General features: G+C 42.1%; 1 protein-coding gene across 2 annotated transcripts in view; it reads right to left on the minus strand.

The window, feature by feature from the left end:
• Window positions 1–26,351, minus strand: part of PIP4P2 (phosphatidylinositol-4,5-bisphosphate 4-phosphatase 2) — a 100,986-nt gene that overhangs the window by 25,573 nt on the left and 49,062 nt on the right. For both annotated transcript variants that reach the window (XR_012244547.1, XM_073631934.1), the window contains exons 2-4: window positions 23,601–23,749; window positions 9,774–9,880; window positions 3,654–3,777 (exon numbers count right to left, since the gene is read on the minus strand). Coding sequence is in view for 1 of the 2 variants with exons in the window: in XM_073631934.1 (XP_073488035.1) it covers window positions 3,654–3,777; window positions 9,774–9,880; window positions 23,601–23,749 (380 nt within the window). In the remaining variant the exon portion in view is untranslated. The remainder of the gene's footprint in view (window positions 1–3,653; window positions 3,778–9,773; window positions 9,881–23,600; window positions 23,750–26,351) is intronic.

Here is a 26,351-nt window from a genome sequence, read left to right on the forward strand (position 1 = left end):
GCTCATCCTTACTCTGTGCAATGATTTTGCACAGAGCAGCCTCAGTCCTTCTTTTTCTGGGGTCCCCTACTGGCGGGCTCCACCCTTCGCCTGCAGTGTCTGCCCCATAGCGAGCACTTGTCTTTAGGGCAGAGGTGTGGGCTTGCGCCAGAGTTGGCTCTGTGTCAATAGACACACACAGTGTGGCTAGGCCCCGCCCCCCACTCTCTGCTTATTTGCTCCTACTGCTGTCTATGGAGGAGAGAGAGAGCAGCACTAGATAGAGATTGAGCTCAGGTATTTAGGGGGGCTGGTGGGGGCAGGGAGCTGCACAAGAACATTTTTTTTCACCTTAATGCAGAGAATGCATTAAGGTAAAAAAATAACTTTATAGCCACTTTAAAGAGGAACTGCAGTCTGCTCACATAATTTGTAATAAAAACATCTTTGTCATTCTGAAGCTTCCCTCCATCCACTTTTCATATTATTTTATAGATATATACTGTGATTCTGTACTTGCCAAATATGCTGCAGAAATCTCCCTCCACTGAGTCTGGCTGCAATCATTTTAACTGTGGGCAGCTGAAGCTGCTGCCTGTTCACTTCCTGGATTTACACAGACACACATAAGCACACCTCCAGCTCTGCAGCTCTCATTGGCCCTATTATGATTCATCCCCCCTCCCTTCCTGGCAAACTCTCACCAGAGTGAGAGAGAGAGCTGTACATGATGTCATAAGCCTAGGCTAATGACCAGGCAAGAAACAGGAAGTGGGCTGTATAAGGTATTTACTGGCAGAAAAAAAATGTTTTACTATCCAAAGTTAAAACAAGGGCAGAGGATTTAATAGATGAAAAAATGAAAAAATTACTGAAGGTCCGCTTTAAAAAAAACCTTTTGGCTTTTAGAACCACTTTAAGGATACATGTTTTTCTTGTATTTAGGCAATATTTCCTTATCCTTTCCAAACGTGGTGGAAAATCTTATGCCTTGCTATCGGATTGCTTAACAGGGATATTGTTTCAATCAATTTCTATTTGAATTCTATTATTGTTTCAGTTTATTTCAGTCTGTAAAATGATCAGAGTTTTCCAGATGATCAGTTTGTTAATGTTTGCAAAAATTTCCACAACCTACAACTTGATCAAAGTCTGTTTGAAAGTGGTTGAAATTGTCTGTGTGTATGGCCAACACAACAGGCATATTCAATAGGATAGCATAACTAGCAATTGGCAGTAATGTACAACAGCCAACAAAGAATCCCCCCTCTGGTTTGACTACAGTACATAGACTAAAGCCTAGTACACATGGCCAATGTTGGGCGGCATTGGCCGGTTCAATAGAAATGGGGCGAAATTCAGCCCATGTGTACTGCAGCCGGTCCAACAGAAGCCTGACCGAAAAAGGTCTGCTGATCGGCTCCTCCTGAGCTGTCAGTTTTTTTCGTTCAGCCCTGCTGGGTTGAACAAAAAAAAAAAAAAAAACTAGTAGTGTGTACAAGGCTTAACCACTTAAGGACTAACCTCGTTTTGAGATTTTGGTGTTTACAAGTTTAAAACAGTATTTTTTTGCTAAAAAATTACTTAGAACCCCCAAACATTATATATTGTTTTTTTTCTTAACACCCTAGAGAATAAAATGGTCATTGCAATACTTTTTTTTCGCACCGTATTTGCGCAGCGGTCTTACAAGCGCACTTTTTTGGAAAAAAATAATTTTTTGAATAAAAAAAATAAGACAACAGTAAAGTTAGCCCAATTTTTTTTTTAAATTGTGAAAGATAATGTTACGCCAGGTAAATTGATACCCAACATGTCACGCTTCAAAATTGCGCCCGTCAAACTTTTACCCTTAAAAATCTCCATAGGCGACATTTAAAAAATTCTACAGGTTGCATGTTTTGAGTTACAGAGGAGGTGTAGGGCTAGAATTATTGCTCTTGCTCTACCGGTCGCGGCAATACCTCACATGTGTGGTTTGACCGCCGTTTTCATATGCGGGCGCTACTCACATATGCGTTCGCTTTAAATTTTTTTTTTCCTTATTTATTTTACTTTATTTTATTTATTTTTTCACCAAAAAAAATTTGGATCACTTTTATTTCTATTACAAGGAATGTAAACATCCCTTGTAATAGAAAAAAGCATGACAGGTCAAAAAGTCCTCAGATCTCATAATTTCAAAAAAAAAAAAAAAATTTGTCATCTGAAAAAGTTACAACTAAAAAATGGCCCTTTAAGTCGTATGGGCGGCGCTGACGTTATGACGTCACTTCCGCCCTCCTATGGTATGGAGACAGGTGGGGGCCATCTTCCCCTCACTCGTCTCCATACCACAGACATGACAGGTCCCGATAGCCTCCACCGCTACTGAAGGATCCGGTAAGCGGCGGAAGGCGTGGAAGAGCGGCGGGAGGGAGGGTGGCACCTCTCCCGCCGCCAATAACGGTGATCTTGCGGCAAATCTGCTGCAGAGACCACCATTATCCTAAACACGACCGGCTCCTGAAAAGATGGATACCTTGGTTGTGGCAGCAGCTGCTGCCGTTACCAAGATATTAATCTTCAAAAGTGCTGACGTATATGTACAGGAGCCGGTCGGTAAGTGGTTAAGGCAGCACAAAGAGAAGTGATGGGGAGTAGTGTGTAAACCAAAGGAACACTTATGCCTGGTGCACACTACTAGTTTTTTCTTTTTTTTTTTTCAACCCAGCAGGGCTGAAGAAAAAACTAGTAGTGTGCACCAGGCATAAGTGTTCCTTTGGTTTACACACTACTCACCATCACTTCTCTTTGTGCTGCCTTAAGCCTGGTTCACACTCCTAGTTTTTTTTTTTTTTTTGTTCAACCCAGCAGGGCTGAACGAAAAAAACAAACTGACAGCTCAGGAGGAGCTGCTGTACTAACTATGTGATGTTAGTACATCGATTTGTACTATTGTGTTCTGGCGGGGATGTGTCCCCCCCCCCCCTCCCCTCCAGAAGACTGCAGTCAGTGCTCTCAGCCATTGGATGAGAGTGCCGATCGGCAGACCTTTTTCGGTCATGCCCCTTCAACGGTTGGACCGGCTGCAGTACACACGGGCCAAGATCGGCCAGTTTCTATTGAGCCGGCTGATGCCGTCTGACATTTGGCCTGTGTGTACAGGGCTTTATTGTATAAACCTGAACTAGTTTCTCAAGAAATGTAGCAAACCGCACTGCTATAAACTATTTACAATATTAATATACAGATAATGAGTATATAAAGTACTGTTCTCTTTTAAAGCAGAAAACATGACCTTTTTTAAAGATAATCTTGTCATGTCCAGGCTAGTACATACAGGCGGTCCCCGGGTTACGAACAAGTTAGGGACTGTAGGTTTGTTTTTACGTTGAATTTGTTTGGAAGTCGGAACTGTACATTTCTAAGTATAACTCCAGCCTGTGCAGTAATGTGGAATGTTCCGGGTGCTTCTGCGTTAGTTGAGTTATTTGGGGCTCTTGTGGTCATGCAGTACTGCAGTGTGGGATGTGTCCGGCGCTGCAAAATGGTTGCTCGGCGATATCCGGGACCAGCGTGGAGCGCAAGCGGCCGGCAGTGACGTTACGCCACCTCCGGAGTCGTTCGTAATTTGGATGTTCGTAACTTGGAGACTGCCTGTATCTAGGTAAAATGTGAATCCAAAAACTTACTAGAAAAGTGTTTCCACAGTGGCCACAAACTACTCGGGTACCTTCTGGCTGAACCGGGAGGGCAGGCTGGGCTGGCTGTTCTTCGGGTATCAGCATCACCGGGCCCAGATTAATGATACGTCTGCTATAAAAGATAAGCCAATATTATTACCCAAGAGATGTAGGTTCTAAGAATCAGATTTTTTTTTTTCAGTAGGTATTTTTTAGCACAGGTCATTGTTTACATTGGGACAGAAGGAATTATGGAATCATACGTTTTGTGGCCCAGTTCAAATGGAAGATTTCCCAAGTTACTTTGAATTGACATCCACAGCCAAACTGATTACAGCACGAGATCTTTGAACTGCTTGTTCTGACCACATTGTGGAGTAGTGATTCTGTTGCCCTATATGACTGGGGTCCTGTATTCCATAGCCCTCAGGTTCATACAGGCATGTCGTTTAAATTCCACTGTGTGCATGGGACTCCTACAAGTTCAACCCAAAAGCTAGGGCTTTGTTAAAGTCGATCTCCTGGTAAAAAATATTGTTTGAAAACACCACAATGTAAAGTTATCTTAAAGAATCACTAAAGATAATTTTTTTTTTTTTTTTAAATAACAAACATGTTATACTTACCTCCATTGTGCAGCTCATTTTGCACAGAGTGGCCCCGAACCTGGTCTTCTGGGGTCCCTCGGCGGCTGTCTCAGCTCCCTCCTGCAAGGACTCAACACTTTCATGTGAGCTCCCCCGCATGGTGTTGAGTGCTTGCGGGCGCGCTCCCGTGATACAGCTGGCGGCCATAGCCGGTCACTGTATCACTCGGTCGCGCCGCGTCATTGGATGTGATTGACAGCAGCGTGAGCCAATGGCTGCGCTGCTTTCAATCCATCCTCTGTAACCAATCAACGGTCAGGCTGAGCGGCGAAGAGGATGTCAGGGGCGAGCGCGGGTGTGGGGACTTTCGAGGGGTCAGGTAAGTAAAACGGGGGGGGGGTGTTGGGGGCCGGTATTGTCAGATTTTTTTTACCTTAATGCATAGAATGCATCAAGGTGAAAAAACTTACCTTTACAACCCCTTTAATTATTCATATTCTATTCCTGCAATGCTGCCTGTTACTTTACAATGACAGTTTTATTCATGGTGGATATTACAACGCTCTTTTTTCAGCACTGTGACTGACAGTTCTATCCACAGTACAGAGATTATGTTGTTAACTCTTCCCTCCCTCTCACTTTATCTATTCACCAAAAAAACCTTATACTCTTAATATAAAGGTGCACTGTGAATAGACTAGGGGAGATCCTGTTGCCCTTCCTCTCTCTTTATCCATTCACAAAAAAAACAAACGGCAACTGCCTCAACTTATAACTGGCCTTAACAGCAAGCAGCACATGGAAGGGCGACACATGTCAAACAAAAACAAAGAAAAAATCCCAGCTCACTTACCAGCCAGCCTGCAACAAACTAAATTGTCCTGTCTAACAGGCCATGTTAAAAATAGGGGTTTCGTTTGCACACATTTGCAATTACGTGCAAAAGCTGCAGAGGCCATGACGAGGCACCCCAGTATTATCTGCAGTCCTAACTCTATACATTTTGAGAGCCTCCATAGTAGGAGCACATAGCGTATATAATAATGGATAGACTGAGGGCAGGTATGACTGGACACCTTCGCTGCCATTGTGCTATGTGTCCAGTGCATCCCTTTGCCTTTGAGGGGTGGGCTCCCTCCAGGTATACCTGCCCTCAATCTATTACTATATATGTGCTCCTACTATGGAGGCTCTCAAAATGTATAGAGTTAGGACTGCAGATAATACTGGGGTGCCTCATCATGGCCTCTGCAGCTTTTGCGCGTATTTGCAAATGTGTGCAAACTAAACCCCTGTTTTTAACATGACCTGTTAGACAGGACAATTTAGTTTGTTGCAGGCTGGCTGGTAAGTGAGCTGGGATTTTTTCTTTGTTTTTGCCCCAACTTATAACTGGCCTTAACAGCAAGCAGCACATGGAAGGGCGACGCATTTCAAACAAAAACAAAGAAAAAATCCCAGCTCACTTACCAGCCAGCCTGCAACAAACTAAATTGTCCTGTCTAACAGGCCATGTTAAAAACAGGGGTTTCATTTGCACACATATGCAAATACGTGCAAAAGCTGCAGAGGCCATGATGAGGCACCCCAGTATTATCTGCAGTCCTAACTCTATACATTTTGAAAGCCTCCATAGTAGGAGCACATATATAGTAATAGATAGATTGAGGGCAGGTATGCCTGGAGGGAGCCCACTCCTCCTTAAAGGCACAGGGATGCACTGGGCACATAGCACAATGTCAGTGAAGGTGTCCAGGCATACCTGCCCTCAGTCTATCCATTATTATATACACGGTATGTGCTCCTACTATGGAGGCTCTCAAAATCCATTCACATAATACCTTGTATTCATTGAAAACAATACAGGGCTTTTTGTAAATGGACAAGGGGAGAGTGAACAACTTGATCTCCACACACTGAATGTATATCCAGTATGGTTAAAATGTTCATCTGTAGTGTAACAAGCAGCTCTGCGGGCATAGGATACTAATCATTGAAGGTAACTTAATTAAACTGTTCTGTTTCCAAAAAAATATTTTTTCCTGGACCTAAACTTCAAGTGGATTCTGTATACAATATTCGTGCTTGTAGGCATTTTGTAGTGACTTTAAAATGATCTTCACTAAGGAAAGAATGCGACTGGAAAGCAATATTGACTGATGTGCATGGCCAGAGCACACAGTGTATAGGCATGTTTTAGGTGGGCTGTACCCAATACTTGTAGTGGTTATAGCAGTGCCAATACGAAGGGGTGCTGATAAGTATTGAGCCTTACTCAGACAAAATTGAGCTAGGAAGCTGTAAATTGTAGGGTGTGCTGGCCAATTTGTCTATATTCAGTGGTGCAAAAATCAACTACCTATGATCTTAACTTATCTTTCTTTTTCAGGTCCAAAGCGAACATGGCAGCACCTCCAGAAAAATTCGATGTGGAAGAGCATAGGACCAGTATTAAGTTCCTGTTTCTCCAAGGGGAAGGTGCAAAGCAGATTCATGATGAAATATCAAACACTTTGGGTGGCAGTGGCCCTTCATATGCAACAGTTAAATGTTCGGTTGTCAATTTTAAAAAGAGGACAACGCCTAGTCACACACTGCAAGTGAAACAATGGCAAAACTGACCTCCTTAGGCTTTCAAGAGATGCCCCATCCAGCCTATTCGCCCGACCTGGTTCCTTATGACTATCATCTGTTCCCCAATCACAAAAAACAGCTAAAAGAACAACAATTTGGGAGTGTTGCGGAGTCAACTAATGCTGCAAATGAGTGGTTACACCAGCAGGCAGAAGAATTACTATAAGAAGATGCAGGCCAGATGTTGCAAGTGCATTGACTTCCTGGGGGAATATGTAGAATAGTGTGGCAGTTACAGCTTTCTAGCTCAATTTTTTCTGGGTAGGGCTCAATACTTATCAGCACCCCCTCGTATTCCCTTGCTTGTTATCTTTGATTAGTAGGCGATAATACAAACTTTTGTGTCCCCCATCTCTCCTATGGGTGTAGTGGGGTTGGTGTAGCACTCTGTATATTCTTTGGTTAATTACTTGACACTCATGTTTGATATGCATTACAGATGTCCTGATATTTGTTTTATATAGGTTTACAAGCAAATGTGGATGCTACTTCTTGAAACTGTATTGTGGGAATGTATAGCTGCTGCCGTTTTATTTTGTTTTCATCCACTTTTTTTTGTTTTTTGTAAAACTTGAATAAAAAGTATTTGAGAAAAAAAGGAAGGAATGCCATCAATGATTCTATGAACTCTAAAGAATTTTTTAATAGGACAGCACTATGTAATGCAATAAGATCACTCACTGAGGCTGAAGTGCCTAAAACGAATTCAAAGAATTCACACTACGAGCTCAGTTTTTCAAATATTTACAGGCTTGCTGTTTAATGCAATACACAGTAGTAGGTTTGTAATTGACAACCACCCATGAATAGATTTGAATGTGCTCTTATGTGTAACCACCCTTGAACTGGCCAGCTCTTTGATTGCTCTTCAATTCCAGCAAAAATAGAACTGGGAATTCAAATGTTCTACTAAACCACCACACATATGGCCAGATGAAAGTGGTTGTAAAGTCAGAAGGTTTTTTATCCTATTGCATTCTATGCATTGAGACAAAAAAAAAAACCTTCTGTGTGTAGCAGCCCCCCCAGCCCCCCCCCCCCTAATACTTACCTGTGCCCCATCTCGATCCAACGATGTTGACTGTCCAGGACTCTCCCTCCTGATTGGCTAAGACACAGCAGCAGGCTCCATTGGCTCCCACTGCTTTCAATTAAAGAAGGGGGCAAGGCCAAGCCCTGGCTCTGTGTCTGAATGGACAAACAGAGCAACGGCTTAGTTTGGTGTGGGGGCAGGAGAGAGGGGCCAGGAGTGCCAGCAAGCGACCCGAGAAGAGGAGGATCTGGGCTGTTCTGTGCAAAACCACTATACAGAGCAGGTTAGTATAACCATTTTTTAAATTTTTTTTAACCACTTCACGACCGTCCTATAGCAGTTTTACTGCTACAGGCGGCCGCTGTGCGCAGGATCACGTATACATACACGTGATCCTGCACCTCCAGGTAGCGGGCACAAATTCGCGTCACCGGCAGATCGCCTGGGATTACAGGTGCCCTATGCACAGAGTGCAGAGTTCAGGGGTGTGCTATGTACAAAGAGCAGGGTTTCGGGGTGTGCTATGCACAGAGTGCAGCGTTCAGGAGTGCATTGCGTACAGAGGGCAGAGTTCAGCAGTGCATTACGTACAGAGGGCAGAGTTCAGGAGTGCATTACGTACAGAGTTCAGGAGCACATTACTTACAGAGGGCAGAGTTCAGGAGTGCATTACGTACAGAGTTCAGGAGCACATTACGTACAGAGGGCAGAGTTCAGGAGCGCATTACGTACAGAGTGCAGAGTTCAGGAGTGCATTGCGTGCAAAGTTTAGGAGTACACTATGCACAGTGCAGAGCTCAAGGGTGCGCTGTGTAGTGCAGGGTTCAGGGGCGCGCTTTGCAGTGTGTGCAACCCCTCCCCACCCCACCACCCCCAGTTGGTGGGTCTTGTGGAAAACTGGGCATCTGCAGAAAGAAGTGTGCCTACTGCAATGTCCTTAACTGAAAATTCAGAGGGGCACAATGAGGAGGAGAGAGGAGAAAGTTAAACAGCAACACAGTTTTCGACCAAGCACCAGAGGCAGAAGCAGTTGGGAGTTAACCAGGAAAGGCCAAAGTTCTGATTTAAGTCTAACAGAAAAAGTGGCATTACCCTGCTGCCTGTGCTGTCTGGTAGAGAAGTATGGATCACAAAGTTGGTTAGACAGAATTATATAATATTATGCAGATAAGACAGCTGACTTATCAACTGCGTGTCTTCAGTAGTCTGCCTGGATTTCGACTTTAAGGCCAATTTTACCAGAATGAATATTTCAATTATGAGTGGGAGTACCCTGGTGGTACTTCCCTACAGACTTTCCCAAAACATAATATTTCGAATGCTTCAGTTAGTACATAAAACATTCATATGCATCCCCTGCAGACGTATAGAGGCAGAACCGCAGGGGAAAATCTCCAAGTAGGGTGTCTGTGGGAGTTAAAGTAGGCTGGAATGTGAATCAGTCCAGGACATCATCACACAGTAGGAATATTGCTTTGGGATCAACTAACTCCACATTTTATATTTCAATGGAATTTCTAGAAAGGTATGATAGGAAATGCAGATCACAGATGGCAGAAAATCAGGCTAACCCTCCACAGACTGGATCAGCCACAGACATCCCTATAATGAAACTAGGCAGCACAATATCTGAACACGTTTTCGCTCAATTTTACCATGAAGAAAATCCAATAGTCTCAGCAGGGTGTACACGGCAGGTTAACCACTATTCATTGTCAGAATAGCTCCATCCCGAAGATTGCAAGCAGCCCATATGCAAATGTATAGGTTTATTTTTAAAAGATTTGTGCTCTTAGTGAGGTCTAATCTGTAAATAAAATTTTTTATACCTAAATAAAGGGATTCTTGATTTCTTTTTTGAGGCCTAGTACGTACCAGTTAGGTCGCGGACATCCTATTCGCCGTGATGTATCTTTGCAGATAAGGAGGCAGTTGCAAGGACACCTGACATACTTCTTCCCCGAGGGAGGGGTCTTGATTGGCTGAAAGGAGACCAAATTTTGTATAAACTAAACAAAGTACAAGGCTTAGTAAGCACTTGAAGGAAAGGTAAACCCAGATTAAAAAAAAAAAAAAAAAAAAAAAAGCAAGGAAGAAAAAAATGTTGTTTCTAACCCCCTTCTTCAAAACTATTTTGATCGTCTCATACCTGAAAACCAGTGTAAAGTAGTGGGTACTTTACCTTTCCATTCATTCCACTGGGTCTTGTAGTGCTGGTCTCTGGGAGGAGGTTATCCAGCAGTGATATGTTCAACTCTTCTGGGGCTTCAACTCCAACCATTCCATGCTGCCTGTAAGGTCTTGCAATGATGCAAGGTAATGGTTGCAGGCATATTTGTGCTTGCCATAAGCTCACAATCAGCTCAGAATGCATTTTGATGAAATTAATTGAGTCAGAAACTACAGAAGGCAAGGGCGAAGAGGAGGGAGACGACACTGGGGGGCCGATTTACTAAAACCGGAGAGTGCAAAATCTAGTGCAGCTCTGCATGGCAACCAATCAACTTCTAAATCAACTTGTTCAATTAAAGTGGTTGTAAAGTCTCAAGGTTTATTTTACCTTCATGCATTCAATACTTACCCAAGCCTGATCTTCCTCTAGCAATGTGCACGAGAGCTTCAGCTCTCCGGGGACTCTGCCTCCTCGTTGGCTGGGCCTGTGGCTCCTGCTCCTGTCAATCACAGCCACTGATCTAATGAGGAGAGAGAGGGAGCAGGCTCTGTGTGCGAATAGACACGCAGAGCTGTGGCTCGTGAAGGAGCCTGCTTGGGTGCCCCCATTGCAAGCTGTTTGCTCTGAGGGCACTTGGCAAGAGTGAGGGGCCAACAGCGCCAGCAAGGGACCCGAGAAGAGGAGGATTGGGGCTGCTCTGTGCAAAACCAACAGCACAGAGCAGGCAAGTATAATGTGTTATTTAAAAAAAAACAGAATATTATATATATATATATATATATATATATATATATATATATATATATATATATATATATATATATATATATATATATATATATATATATATATATATATATATATATATATATATATATATATATATATTATATATTTATATTACACACACACACACACAGTGGATATAAAAAGTCTATACACCCCTGTTAAAATGTCAGGTTTCTGTGATGTAAAAAAATGAGACAAAGATAAATAATTTCAGAACTTTTTCCACCTTTAATGTGACCTATAAACTGTACAACTCAATTAAAAAACAAACTGAAATCTTTTAGGGGGTGGGGGGGTAGAAGTAAAAAAAAAAAAACTAAAATAATGTGGTTGCATAGGTGTGCACGCCCTCTTATAACTAGGGATGTAGCTGTGTTCAGAGTTGCAGAATCATATTCAAACTAATGTTAGATAGGAGTCAGTTTAAAGTGCCTCTGATTAACCCCAAATAAAGTTCAGCTGTTCTAGTAGGTCTTTCCTGACATTTTCTTAGTTGCATCCTACAGCAAAAGCCATGGTCCACAGAGAGCCTCCAAAGCAGAGGGATCTCATTGTTCAAAAGGTATCAGTCAGGGTACAAGGGTACAAAAGAATTTCCAAGGCATTAGATACACCATGGAACACAGTAAAGACGGTCATCATCAAGTGGAGAAAATATGGCACAAGAGTGACATTACCAAGAACTGGACGTCCCTCCAAAATTAATGAAAAGATGAGAAGAAAACTGGTCAGTGAGGCTGCCAAGAGGCCTACAGCAACATTAAAAGGAGCTGCAGGAATATCTGGCAGGTACTGACATTGTGGTACATGTGACAATCACCGGTATTCTTCATATATCTGGGCTATGGGGTAGAGTAGCAAGACGGAAGCATTTTCTTGTAAAACATCCAAGCCCGGCTAAATTTTGCAAAAACACATCTGAAGTCTCTCAAAAGCATGTGGGAAAATGTGTTATGGTCTGATGAAACCAAGATTGAACTTTTTGGCCTTAATTCCAAAAGATATGTTTGGCCCAAAAACAACACTGCACATCACCAAAAGAACACCATACTCACCGTGAAGTATGGTGATAGCAGAATCATGCTTTGGGGCTGTTTTTCTTCAGCTGGAAAAGGGGTCTTAGTCAAGGTAGAGGGAATTATGAACAGTTCCAAATACCAGTCAATATTGGCACAAAACTTTCAGGCTTCTGCTAGAAAGCTGAACATGAAGAGGAACTTCATCTTTCAGCATGGCAACGATCCAAAGCATACATCCAATTTCACCAAGAAGATTAAAGTTTTGGAATGGCCCAGACCTGAATCAGAATAAAAATCTGTGGGGTGATCTGAAGAGGGCTGTGCGCAGGAGATGCCCTCGCAATCTGAAAGATTTGGAGTATTTTTGCAAAGAAGAGTGGGCAAATATTGCCATGTCAAGATGTGCCATACTGATAGACTCATACCCAAAAAGACTGAGTGCTGTAATAAAATCAAAAGGTGCTTTAACAAAGTATTAGTTTAACCACTTCCTGCCCAAGGTACGTCATATGACATTCTTGACTTTGTGGGGGTATATCTGAATGATGCCTGCAGCTACAGACATCATTCAGATATCATCTTTTAGTGCCGGCGATTCCCTACACCATAAGAACGATCATAGCGGCTGTTCCACCGTTTGATCGTTCTTACGGGTGGCGAGAGGGGAACCCCCTCCTCCCGCCGCCCTCCGGTGCTTCTACCGACTCACCGATTCCATCAGTGAGTCGAAGACCGCATCCGCCGGCCCCGGATGGTGACCATAGATATTTCCGGCGGACCAGATGGTCGCCGGGGTCTCTATGATCGTTCGAAGGCTGGGCGCGATGTTATGACGTCACACCCAGCCTCTGCATTCAAACAAATGGCGCCGCCTCGGCTGGGAAGCCGTGATCGTTATTTTTTTTTTTTTTTTTCGATTTTAGGCTTCCCAGCCTAGAGGTGAGATGTGGAGTCTTATTGACCCCATATCTCACTGTAAAGAGGACCGATCATGCCATATATTTTTTTTTTAACGTGTCAAACTAAAAAAAGAAAAGTAAAATTAACAAATAATAAAAAATGTTTTTAAAGCGCCCCTGTCCCTGTGTGCTCGCACACAGAAGCAAACGCATACGCAAGTCCCGGTGTTCAAATCACACATGTGAGGTATCGCCGCGAATGTTAGAGAAAGAGCAATAATTCTAGACTGAGGCCTCCTCTGCAACGCAAAACATGTAACCAGTAAAAAATTTTAAAGCGTCGCCTATGGGGATTTTTACGTACCGAAGTTTGGCGCCATTCCACGCGTGTGCGCAATTTTGAAACGTGACAGGTTAGGTATCTATTTACTCGGCGTAACTTCATCTTTCACATTCTGCAAAAAAATTGGGCTAACTTTAATGTTTTTGTTTTTTTTTTTAAAGCATGAAACTGTTTTTTTTCCAAAAAAAACCCACGTGTTCGAAAAATTGCTGCGCAAATACCGTGCGAGATAAAAAGTTGCAACGACTGCCATTGTATTCTCTAGGGTTTTCACTAAAAAAAAACCTATACGTTTGGGGGTTCTATGTAATTTTCTAGCAAAAAAAATGATGAATTTTACATATAGGAGAGAAATGTCAGAATTGGCCTGGGTGGGAAGTGGTTAAGGGTGTGGACACTTACGCAACCATATTTTTTTATTTTTACTTCCCTCCACCTAAAAGATTTCAGTTTGTTGTTGAATTGAGTACAGTTTATAGGTCACATTAAAAGGTGGAAAAAGTTTTGAAATGATTTACCGTATCTTTGTGTCACTTTTTTACATCAAAAACCTGACACTTTATTTACCAGGGGTGTGTAGACTTTTTATATCCAATATATATATATATATACACACACACACACACACACACACACACACACACACACACACACACACACACACACACACAAGCCGTGGGGTGGCACCAGGGGCAGGGCCCCGTCCAGGCCCCGCCCCATTTTCGGCACGGTTATCGGCGTGATATCCTTTTCGGAATTTTGCCAAGAAGGCCATTTTCGGCCGATATGTTTCAGCGGCCGAAATTTCGGTGCATCCCTAGCAACTATACAGCGCAGGGAATGATAATAGTAAGGTCCACATGAACTCCTTTTTTAGATTCCCTCCCAATGCCGACTCTGGCTGACCGCCACCAGGATAAAATGGAGACCCTGATAACAGAGGAAGAAGTGTTACTGGTCATTAAGAATCTTAAACAGGGGTTGGCCCCTGGCCCAGACGGCTTCTCCACGCCTTACTACAAAAGGTTTGCCCAGACCTTGGCGCCGCACCTCGCTCGCTTCTTTAATGACAACACTAAAGGGGACCCTTTAGATAGACAACTCAGCATTTATCTCTGTAATGCCCAAACCAAAGACCGAGGGGAGGTGGGTAACTACAAACCAATATCTCTGATAAATAATGACATGAAGATCCTGATTAAGATCCTAACGAACCATATAGTCAATTTTATTAGCCTGTATATACATAAGGACCAAGTAGGTTTTATTCTTGGCAGACAGGGCCCAGAACAAATCAGGAGAGCAGTCAACATAATTTCTCTACGACAGGAAGGACTACTCCTTTCCATCGATCTCCAGAAAGCCTTTGATTCGGTCTCCTGGCCCTATCCAATATCATGAATCGATAGGGTTTTGGACAGAGATTCATTGGCCTACTGACAGCACTCTATTCCTTCCTGGAAGCCCGAGTACGCCTGCAAGGTTATCTCTCAGAGCCAATTAAAATAGCCAGAGGAACCAGGCAGGGTTGCCCCTTATCTCCTTTAATATTTGCAATAGCAATAGAATTTCTGGCGATAGCCATATGTAATCACCCAGACATCCAAGGGGTTAACTGCGGTCCACAGACACATAAATGTGCCCTATTTGCGGATGACCTCCTATTATTCCTCATGTCACCGACGACCTCCCTTCCGAACATATGTAAACTGCTGGAAGACTTCGCTAAAGCCTCCGGGTTGCAGGTCAACCTATCCAAATCCCAAATTCTAAACGTGACAATCCCAATTCAGAAGACTGAGAATCTTAAAAGCTCCTTTTAATTTGAGTGGAGTGACTCAACCAATAGATACCTGGGAATAGATCTTTCTTCAAAGATTGACAGACTCTACATGGTAAACTTCCCCCCCATCTACAAAAAAACTCAAAATGGTTCTTAAGAAATGGGCGCTCCATTAAATATCCTGGCTAGGGAGAGTGAATGCGGTTAAGATGACACTACTTCCCAAACTACTTTATCTCTTTAGGGCTCTCCCAATTTCTAATAATAAAGATCATCTGTGGCTTTTCCAAAGCAAAATTACAAATTTCATCTGGGGCTCCTCTGGACACCGCCTCTCCAGGAAAAGTTTATATAGACGTATTACAATGAGAGGATTGGGAGTACCTAGCCTACAGTGGTATTACCAAGCGGCACACTTGGCACAACTGTCGACTATCTATACACGTTTAGAGAAACCTGATTGGGTGCATATATAACGGCAAGCAGTCCACACACACACACACACACATTAGACTTCTTACTCTGCTGTCCTCCCAAAGATTGCCATCCTATAATGTCTCTATTTCCCTTTGGGAAAGCCTGAAAAGCCTCCCCGCTCTAACCTCGGACATGCAACCTTCAGTCCACATCTTTCACAACCCCAAATTCACTCCGGGAAAGAACATTAAGGCCTTCAGGTGGTGGTTAGACTGCATTGGACACTACCTTACCCCCCTTGGCCCCATCTCGCTCAGTTACTGTAAAAGCAAATTGGAGATACCTGACTCTGAGAGGTTTAGATTCATGCAAATATCCCACTTCTTAAACGCTCAATGGAAAAATAAACCAGAACCCCCAAAGCTGACTGCATATGAGCAATGGTGTGGCCAAGTCACAGAGCAGAGTGGGGGCATCTCCACAATATACCTGTCACAAATTATCATACATGCTGGCCTAGGAGGGAGAGCTAGGGGACAGCTGGAATGTGGAGGTGTGGAATAGAAACTTTCTCCGATCTTACAAAAGGTATGCACAACACTGCCCTGATTGAAGCAAATCTAAAAGTGTTAACTAGGTGCTACTTAGTTCCAACCAAGTTAGCTAAAATGTTCCCTTCTGCCTCTTCTCAATGCTTTAGAGGCTGTACTCTTTCAGGGTCCATGATTCACCTATGGTGGGACTGCCTGAGAATCAGAGGATTTTGTAACAGATTGTTTCACATGATACGCCAGGTTACGGGATGTCAGGTCTCCAAAGATCCCTACATAGAATTACTAAATGCTCCGGTCTCTAAAACCACCAAAGTCACCCAGAATTAAATTTTCTTTATTCTTTTGTGAGCAAAAACTGACCATTGCACGAGTCTGGAAACAGAACGTCTCCGTGGCAGCAGCCAAATTAAAAATTTCTTGGGTGATGACACAAGAAAAAATGGTCAGCTCTCTGACGGACTCAGCTGCTAAGTTCGAGGCAACATGGGAACCCTGGTCATCCTATACAGGCATTTCAAATTAATATGGAAAATATAGATAGGGACCCAGGAGAGGGATCACGAGGGGCTGGCTAATTTCCTTAATATCTTTACCTTCTTTCTTTCCTCTCTGCTTTCAGGCTATTCTTCCTTCCTTAAAAATACAACTTTGCACTACCTCTTAGTGCACCATATTACTTATGATTATCTTTACGGTCATGGAAAGGTTATTCAGAGACCTAGGATAGACAGCACCGTGACTGCTTAACAACCTAAGCATAGACTGTAGCCATAGAGGCCAATTGACCAATTGCTATAAATTAAGCGCAGGTCAACACCTTTGCTTCACAGCCACCAGTGCGATATACTCCTGGGGGAGTGATAATATTAACAGTCTATTATTAACAGTTATTTTATGTGTAATCCGAAGATCTCTGTAAACGACATCAGTTTTATGTCACACTTGACATTTATTGTTCACCTTCTTATTTGTGATGTAATGTCACATGTTATTGACAATAAAAAACTGTCAGCTGTCCCTAACTCTGGAGGTCACCATTGGGCCTGGAGAGGCTCGGGACTTGGCTACATATACATGCATCTATGTATTAAACATGAAAGCATTTTGCTCCTGCAATAATTTCTATAAAGAATATAAATGCATGAGAAGCCACAATTCACCCTTAAAAAGGTATCGTAGAAATTGATATACAGTATATGCTGCCACAATAATGCTAGTGAAAAAAATCATTTGATGATATGTGCTTAAATCTTGTAATATTATTTAGGATTTGATTTTTCTTTTGCACAGGTCTTTATATTGTTCTGCAAATGTACATGCAAGCCCAGCAAAAGTGACAGTGACCAGGCTTTGGACAAACTAGCAGCTGGAGCAACAGTACTTTTTCTTTTAACCACTTGACCTCTGGAAGATTCAACCCCCTCCCCCCCTCCATTCGTGATTAGGCCATTTTTTGCGATACTGCAATATTTTAACTGACAATTGCACAGTCGTGCAAAGCTATACATAAATTCCTTTTATGTAATTTTTTCCCACAAATAGAGTTTTCTTTTGGTGGTGAATTGATCACCATTGCGTTTTTTGCACTACAAACAAACAAAAAAAAAAATGTTGAAAAAGAACCCCAACATTTTTTACTTTCTACCATAAAACATATCCAATAATTAAAAAAAAAAAGTAAAAATCAAAAGGTCTTTATAAATTTAGGCCAAAATGTAATCTGCTACATATCTTTGGTAAAAAACAAACACACACCCCAATAAGCATTTATTGATTGGTTTGCGCAAAAGTTATAGGGTCTACAAACTAGGGGACAGATGCTGGAATTTTTTTTTTAATACTAGTAATGGTGGCAAGCAGCGACTTATAGCGGGACTGTGATGTTGGGGTGGACAATCTGACACTTTGTGGGAACCAGTGAGGCTGGGTTCACACTAGAGATGGCAGCGGCTCACAGCAGGAGTCCAGTGCGTCTCCATTCACCATTTCAGGGCCGATTTTAGCCCGAATTTTGGACTAAATTCAAAACTAAAATGGACCAAAAGACACACAGGACTCCTGTGCAATTCGCATTGGAGCCGCTGCGCAAATATGTGAATTGGCTCCACAGAGAGCTGGTCACAATCTCCTGACAAGCGAATTGGATACCTGGAAAGCCACATCCAATTCGCAATAGTGTGACCCCAGCCTGACACAAATACAGTGATCAGTGCTAAAAATATGCATGGTCACTGTACTAATGAGACTGGCTGGAAAGAGGTTAAACATCTAGGGCAATTAAATGCGTGCTTAATAAGTGTTTTTGTGTTTATGATGTGGTGCTTTAACTAAGGGATGTGTTGGATTTTATTCCCTGCTTGATGACATGCACATTTACATATTTTTTCTAATTGATTTCTTTCAATCTCAAAATCTAAATTAAACTTTAGAATACTAGACAGCTGCCATTACTACCCATCGAGCATATTGTACATAGAATATGAAGCCTTCTACAACTACAGCTGTTATCACAGCGGTAAGTAGGAAATGGGTAAAAATGGGTTAAAATGGGTATACACTAGTATAGTGAGGAATCCATGGATGTCCATGCTTAAGGAGGCTATTATATTGGATTTTAAACAGGCACTTTTATCTAGTGCACTGGTTTATGAGTGCACTCTCCTGAGTAATAATCTCTTTTGGTAAATAAACTTTTAAAGGGTTTGGCATATTACTCTAATGCCCTGTACACACGACCGGTTTTCCCGTCGGAAGTTCAATAGCCAGTAGCAAACAGCTTCCGTCTCATACTTGCTTCAGAGCATGCGTCGTTTTTGGTACGTCGGAACAGCATACAGACGAGCGGTTTTCCCAATAGGAATAGGTTCCGTCGGAAAAATTTAGAACATGCTCTCTTTCTAGGTCCATCAGAATTTTCGACGTAAAAAGTCTGATGGGGCATACACACCATCGGAAAAACTGATGAAAAGCTCCAGTTGGCCTTTTTCTGTTGGACATTCCGCTCGTGTGTACACGGCATAAGAGTGTCTTTATTTCTTATATCCCTTGCTGAATGAGAGGCCAATATTATTGTGGAGTGGAGAGAGACCTGTTCCTCTGAGTTCTTGGATGATTGCTGCAGTGTTATATCCCAGTGTTCTGGGAAAGCGATGTATGACCTTACCATTGTATGAGTCTACCTGAAGTAAGAGACAGCTTGAACAGGTGGTGGAACACAGCGGTGGAGAACACTTTTTTTTGCACATGCATCTATATTGAAGCATGCACGTTCAATGCACTTGTATCATCAAAGTTGGCACATATTATTGGTGAACTTTTTATGATTTGCTAATTATTTATTTCAGAGTTTATTACATTAGGTGTTTGCATATATATTTAAAAATAAGTATTGAACACGTCACCATTTTTCTAGGTACTGTAAATATATTTCTAAAAAGGTGCTACTGACATGGAAGTTTCACCACATGTCAATAACAATACAAGCAATCTATACATACAAAGAAACCAAAACAAATAAGTTCAGAAATTAAGTTAATGTGTAATAAAATGGAATGACAGAGGGAAAAAGTATTGAACAAGCTAACTGAAATGTATTTAATGCTTCGTATAAAATCCTTTGTTGGTAATGACAGCTTCGAGACGCCTCCTGTATGGAGAAACTAGTCGCATGCCTTGTTCAGGTGCGACTTTGGCCCATTCTTCCACACAAACAGCCTTCAAATCTTGAAGGTTCCGTGGGCCTCTTCTATGAACTCTGATCTTTAGTTCTCTCCATAGATTTTCAATTGGATTCAAGTCAGGTGATTGGCTGGGCCATTCTAGTAGCTTTATTTTCTTTCTTTGAAACCAATTAAGAGTTTCCTTGGCTTTGTGTTTGGGGTCTTGCTGAAATGTCCACCCTCATTTCATCTTCATCCTCCTGGTAGATGGCAGCAGATTTTTATCAAGAAGGTCTTGATCCATTTTTCCATTCATCCTTTCTTTAATGACGTGAAGTTTTCCAGTATCATATGCCGAAAAACAGCCCCACACCATGATGTTCCCACCTCCAAACTTCACTGTTGGTATGGGGGTGTTTTTGGGCAGATGTGTGCAGTGCCATTTGACCTCCAAACATGGTGTGTATTATGGCATCCAAAGAGTTCAATTTTGGTCTCATCTGACCAGACTATATTCTCCCAGTGTTTCACAGGCTTGTCTAAATGTTGTGCAGATGAGCTTCAACATGCTTTTTCTTCAACAATGGAGTCTTGCTAGCTTGCACATACAGGCCATCGCGGTCGAGTGCATTACTTAATGTTTTCTTTGAAACAATTGTACCTGCTAATTCCAGGTCTTTCTGAAGCTCTCCACAAGTGGTCCTTGGCTCTTGGACAATTCTTCTGATAATTCTTTTCACTCCTCTGTCAGAAATCTTGTGTGGAGCAACTGGTCATGGTTGGTTTATGGAAAAATTATGTTCTTTCAACTTCCGGATTATGGCTCCAACGGTGCTCACTGGAACATTCGGAAGTTTATAAATCCTTCTGTAACTAATGCCATCAGTATGTTTTGCAACAATAAGGTTAGGAAGGTCATGAGAGAGCTCTTTGTGTTTACCCATCATGAGAGGTTTGTGCGACATCTTGGTAATGAGACACCTTTTTATAGGCCATCAGTTGATCAGTTTATAGAACTGATCCAGCTGATGCTAATTTGCACTGACAAGGAGCAGGATTGCTTTCTAATTACTGATGGGTTTCAGCCGGTGTCTTGGTTTCCATGCCTTTTTGCACCTCCCTTTCTTCATGCTCTCAATACTTTTCGCCTGTGTCATTCAATTTTATTGCACATAACTTAATTTCTGAACTCATTTATTTTGGTTTCTTTGTATGTATGGATTGCATGGGTTGTTACCGACATGTGGTGAAAATTTCATGTCAATAGATTTACCTAGAAAAATGGTGACGTGTTCAATACCTATTTAACCTGTATATGGTATCAAATGGAGTATGGCGCAGTGATTTCAGTTTTGTTTTTTTTGCCCAATGTAGTGGAGTTTAGTTTGTCTTTAGGGAGGTTTTCCTTCACTTCCTGTGACAGGAAATGTATTCAAAGTGAGGGAACCCTGGGATGTCACCAGAACTAGTGTCCCCATTGGAAGATTACTCTTTTACTCTTCTGGTGTCAACCCAAAATTTAGAATTTTCTTTTACTTTGATGATAATGGTAAACAGGTCAAACAGAGGGTCAATCTCCCTAACAGGGGTACAGGCAGAAATAAAAACCTGACAGGTGTTCTAATCCCTCTCCACTCTATCCAAAGCTAAAAAAAAAAGTTATACTGTAATATTGACTGTGCCAAGTTTAAAATGATGGCCCAAACTGTGCTGGAAGCTGCCTTAATACAATGGAGAGTCCTTTATTCACAAAGTTAGGATGGATTGGAGAATCAAGCAGTTTTCAGTTTCTTGTGGACTAAATAATAGAAATTTGAGCTGTCTATTAGGCATTTTAGATGCAATCTTTCAGAATGATGCAGATCGCTTCTTCAACCCTGAAGAAGGCATTTGAGTCATCCCTAAAGCTTGCATTTTTAATGCGTTAGCCAACAAAGGGTATTGCGTAAACTCCAAACTTTCTGCACTGATTGATGGCTAACACTGTACAATACTCTACTACAGCAAGTCAAAGAAATCCAATCTAATTTCTAGGCTGTACTTTTGATATTTTCAAAAATTCACACTTCAACAAAAATGGTTTGCACTGTCTGAATGTTTACTGCATTCATAATATAGAAAACCCTTTTACACGGGTGAAAGGATCAGGTCGGCCTGTCAGTTTTTGAGGTTGACCTGATCGGAAGGCCCATGTAAAACGGACTTGTGTTCCTTTACACCCGCCTAAACAGACTTGTGTTCCTTTACACCCGCCTACCTTTGAGTCTGATCTGGTCCATTTAAAAAAAAAAAAAGGAAGGGGATTTGTTCTCTTCCGTTTAGGCCGGGGGTCGGCAACCCATCGAACGCGGGCTACCTGTCGACCGCGGGTAGGTGACTGGTAGACTGGAAACGGGTCTCCGCCACCGACCCCCGCCTTCTACTGCTACCTGCCGGTCCTCTGTCATCTCCCAGCTTTCCTGCCACGCCTTCTCTCTCCCACCCCTCCAACCTCCTCCGCCACTGTCATCAGTGAACAGCGAGAGGCAGCACAGCTCAGGACGGAGGGCAGGGGGAGGAGCTGGCCAAATTAACTTTTCTAGTTAACCCACAGGTGATTGGTTGCTAGGTCCTAAACAACCAAATTGCCAGCTTGTTAATTTGAAAAGTCACTCTGCCAGCTCCCGCTCTGCCCCCTGTCCAGAACTGTGCTGCCTTTCTGTCTCCTGGCAGGGCCATCCCCATAGCAGTGAAATTTGCACTGAGTATGGGCCTGCTATACTCTTTGTACTTGCTTCTTTGAGTTTATCTGGAGTGTGTTCTTGTCGGGTTGTGTATTGTATTGTTGTGTATTGGTTTTCTTTTCAATAAACTTTGGTTGCTGGATAAAAATATAAAAAAAAAAAAAAAAATTGTAAAAAATACACTCTGAAGTGGTACTAAGGCAAAATAAAAATGATATATGATGCAGTCTGTCACTAGCATTAACAAAGCAGCCTTTGTCTTTCTGAGACCCCCCCCCCCCCCCCATATCTTTTTTTTATGTGTGTTATTTTTCAACTTCCAAACCAAGCTGGAAACAGCTGACAATGGTCAGCTTTTTTTTTATTAATTAATGTGAAAAAAAGGGTTTCTGTAACTGCTTAAAAAAAAAAAAAAAAAAAAAAAAAAAAGGTTGGCTGGCATTAGGCTTTAATTTGTTAGTCACTTATGTAAAAAAAACATTTAAAAAGGAAATTCATCTAACACTACCCTCTCAAGATAAATACCGCTCCATAGATAGAGAAGCCACCCTAAGGGGCCTTTCACACTGAGGAGTTTTTTAAGCGCTTTTGCCTTAAAAAAACGCCCGAAAAGCTCCAGAGAAATGCTTCTCTTTAAAATCAATGATTCACACTGGGGTGGTGCACTTCTGTTGCAGTGAAAAAAAATCCTGCTTGCAGCATCTTTGGAGCATGTTTGGGGAGCTAAAAAAAAGGTGCACCAAAAATCGCACCTTCCCAATGAAAGCAACGGAAAACTGGATGGAAAACAAATGGAAAAATGGAAATCCACGGTAAAAATGCCGCCACAATGTGTTTTTGGTGTGGTTTTTTAGCCACATGTCCTTTAAAAACCGCGCCGCAAATGCGGTAAAATCGCAGCAAGAATGCATATGCAGGACTCAAGAGAAAGCCAGCCGCCAGCGGAAAGAAAAAATACCAGGGTTATAGCTGATGGCTTCAGCCATAACCCTGGTAAACCACTTGCAAACCGTAATGTATATATATGTATTGCAGCCGACAAGTGTGTAAAACCACTACTACAAACCTACAGCAATGGTAGTCTTATACGCAAAGTGCATCCAAGTGTACCTGCAGCTTTGATTATGAGAGGTCTTACTCTTTCCGTTGGATTATTTTGATTTAATGCATTTTTAAAAAGAGAAGTTTTAGCCAATATTAGTTGCGAATACTCACACTTACTGGGTTCTAGATTTACAAACATTAAATATTCCAATCAATAATTTCACATGCAGAGAAAGCAATTCCCCCGGGCTATTCCCATATCCTTCGAATTAGACCATTATATGAGATATTCTGTTTACCGTGGCCTCATTGCAGACTGTGCACTTCACGACATGCTGATGAAGCTTTCCATCCAGATTAATAAGAGACTGGCACACGCGGCAGTTTATTACAGGAACTCCATTGGCATCTGGGCTGGCAATGGCTGTGTATGGAGGAGGTAATTCAGCTGCAAAGAAGAATTATTTTGTAAAAACTGACAGCCAACGTTTGCTGTAAACATCAACTCAGAGCAACAACATAGCTTAATGATATATAATAAACCCTAATGCTACCCGGTAATCACATTTATAACATTGCAGATCTAATTAGAGGTTGGTGCGGTAACGAAAGTCAGAAAATAGACTATTAGCAGAGTCTGTTGATAGAAACTGTAGATAACGCGACCTTTAATGATCTGCACGTCTAGCAACATTCTGCCGCTTCCTGAATTGGAGGACTGTCAAAAATCAAATGTTCGCTATATGCTTGTTTCAAAACTAACGTATTGCAAAATACTGTTCCCAAAGGTTATGTACACAGCCGTGTGGCTCCATCTGGTACATCCTTTTCTTCCTGATCAATGGTGGAAGCTTTCAGCAGAGCCGAGATCATTACTAGCCATTCTAAAGCTTAAAAGGAAGAGCAGTCTGTTGTGTAGAATGTTTTTTATATATACACCTGTTAAAAGGAATACGATCATTACTAAAGTGGACTTTCAGGAGGATATAAAAAATACAAAATTATTGTGCCTTTGTTTTATTTAATAAATTCTTTTTTTTTTTTATATTTATATGCAGTGTAAGTACCTGAGTTTGACCAGGTATCAGACCTTTGTAGTACCTGTACAGCAGGGCAGAAGTGTGCGAGGAAACAGCAGCACATGGAGCCAATTCGTTTTGTTGCAGGGTTTACGTGGAAACAAGAAAGATCAATGAGAGCAGAGAGACGTGTGCTGCTTCTCCTTTCACATATCCAAACCCCCTTAAACTCACCTTGCCCTTTCTCCTTTTCGCCCCTTTCTCCTCCACCTGTGTCAGCCAGTGATGGAGGTGATGTAATTAACTAGGACAGGGGTCAGCAACCTTTTTCCATTTAAGGGCCGGATTCAATGTATGTGAACGCATGGAGGGCCGCATTCACCTGCTAATAAATTAAGATAAAAATCTGGACCCCTTTACATAACAGCCCCTATACCTCTGGACCCTTTTGCATTACACAGCCCCTGTACCTCTGGACCCCTTTATATTACACAGCCCCCATACCTCTGGACCCCTAAACATTACACAGCCCCCATACCTCTGGACCCCTAAACATTACACAGCCCCCATACCTCTGGACCCCTAAACATTACACAGCCCCGTACCTCTGGACCCCTAAACATTACACAGCCCCCGTACCTCTAGACCCCTAAACATTACACAGCCCCTCTGCATATTACACAGCCCCCCCCCCCACTCCATGTTATGCTTTAAAATTGCGCACACTCATGGAATAGTGACAAACTACAGTACTTAAAAATTTTCATAGGCGAGGCTTTAAAAATTTATACAGGTTACCTGTTTAGAGCTACAGAGGAGGTCTTGCGCTAGAATTATTGCTTGTGCTCTAATAATTGAGGCGATAACTCACATGTGTGGTTTGAACACGGTTTACATTTGTGACTTATGTATGTATTCGCTTCTGCACGCGAGCACGGAGGGATGGGGCACTTTAATTTTATTTATTTTTTTCTTATTTAATTTTTTTATTTTTACACTGTCCCTTTAAAAAAAAAAAATTCTGATCACTTTTATTGCTGTCAGAAGAAATGTAAACATCCCTTGTGACAGCAAGTCAGTGACAGGTACTTTTTATGGAGGGATCCGGGGTTATAAGACCCCAAATCCCTTCTTTGCACTTTAAAAGCATTCAAAACGCCAACTTTGGCCGTTTTGAATGCTGAAATTTCTTCAAATTTGGCACCTTTAAGTCTTCTGTAACGCGCAGCAGCGTCAACCATACAACGCCATATTTAAACCAAGCCTCATTTTCAGATGCTGAGAAAGCGAGTCAAGCCTCGCCCTCAAAACCAGGCTGATCCTCGCATAAAGCGGCGCCAATACCAACAGATTAACCCCCACATGAACTGAGAGCATCCAATTGTTCGTCCCCGCGCTGCCAATCACAGACATTATGGACAGCCATAGGTATAGCCTCAATAGAGTAGATGCTAGAGGCAAAATCTGTATCAGCAACATCATTAGAGGCCGGTTACCATACATGATAATATAAACCATGTAATGTATTACGAATAAAATATATGGTGAAGAATCAATGCGAGTTAAAAAAAGAAGAAAGTGTATTATATTTCTGACAAACACCATGGACCATTGGATGCTCTCAGTTCATGTGGGGGTTGATCTGTTGGTATCGGCGCCGCTATACGCGAGGGCCAGCCTGGTTTTGGGGGCGAGGCATGACTCGCTTTCTCAGCATCTGATAATGAGGCTTGGTTTAAATATGGCGCTGTATAGTTGACGCTGCTGTGCATTATAATCCACTTTTCAGAGCGAGGCTTGTATCGAACGCCATGGCGCCATTTTACCGGAATAGGAAGCTAACCACTCTTCAGAGTGAGGCTTGAAATGCACGCCCCTGCGCCATCTTGCCAGCACAGGAAGCTATCGCGTTTACATACATTTGCTAATGAGGAGACACCACAGGTCTGTATCTCCTTATGGGGGTCACACCACTTTATTTAAACACAGCTGACCAGCACCCCAGATGATGTCTTGTTAGACAAAACACGT

The sequence above is a fragment of the Aquarana catesbeiana genome, linkage group LG05, assembly GCF_042186555.1.
Source record: "Aquarana catesbeiana isolate 2022-GZ linkage group LG05, ASM4218655v1, whole genome shotgun sequence".
NCBI classification, from domain to species: domain Eukaryota; kingdom Metazoa; phylum Chordata; class Amphibia; order Anura; family Ranidae; genus Aquarana; species Aquarana catesbeiana.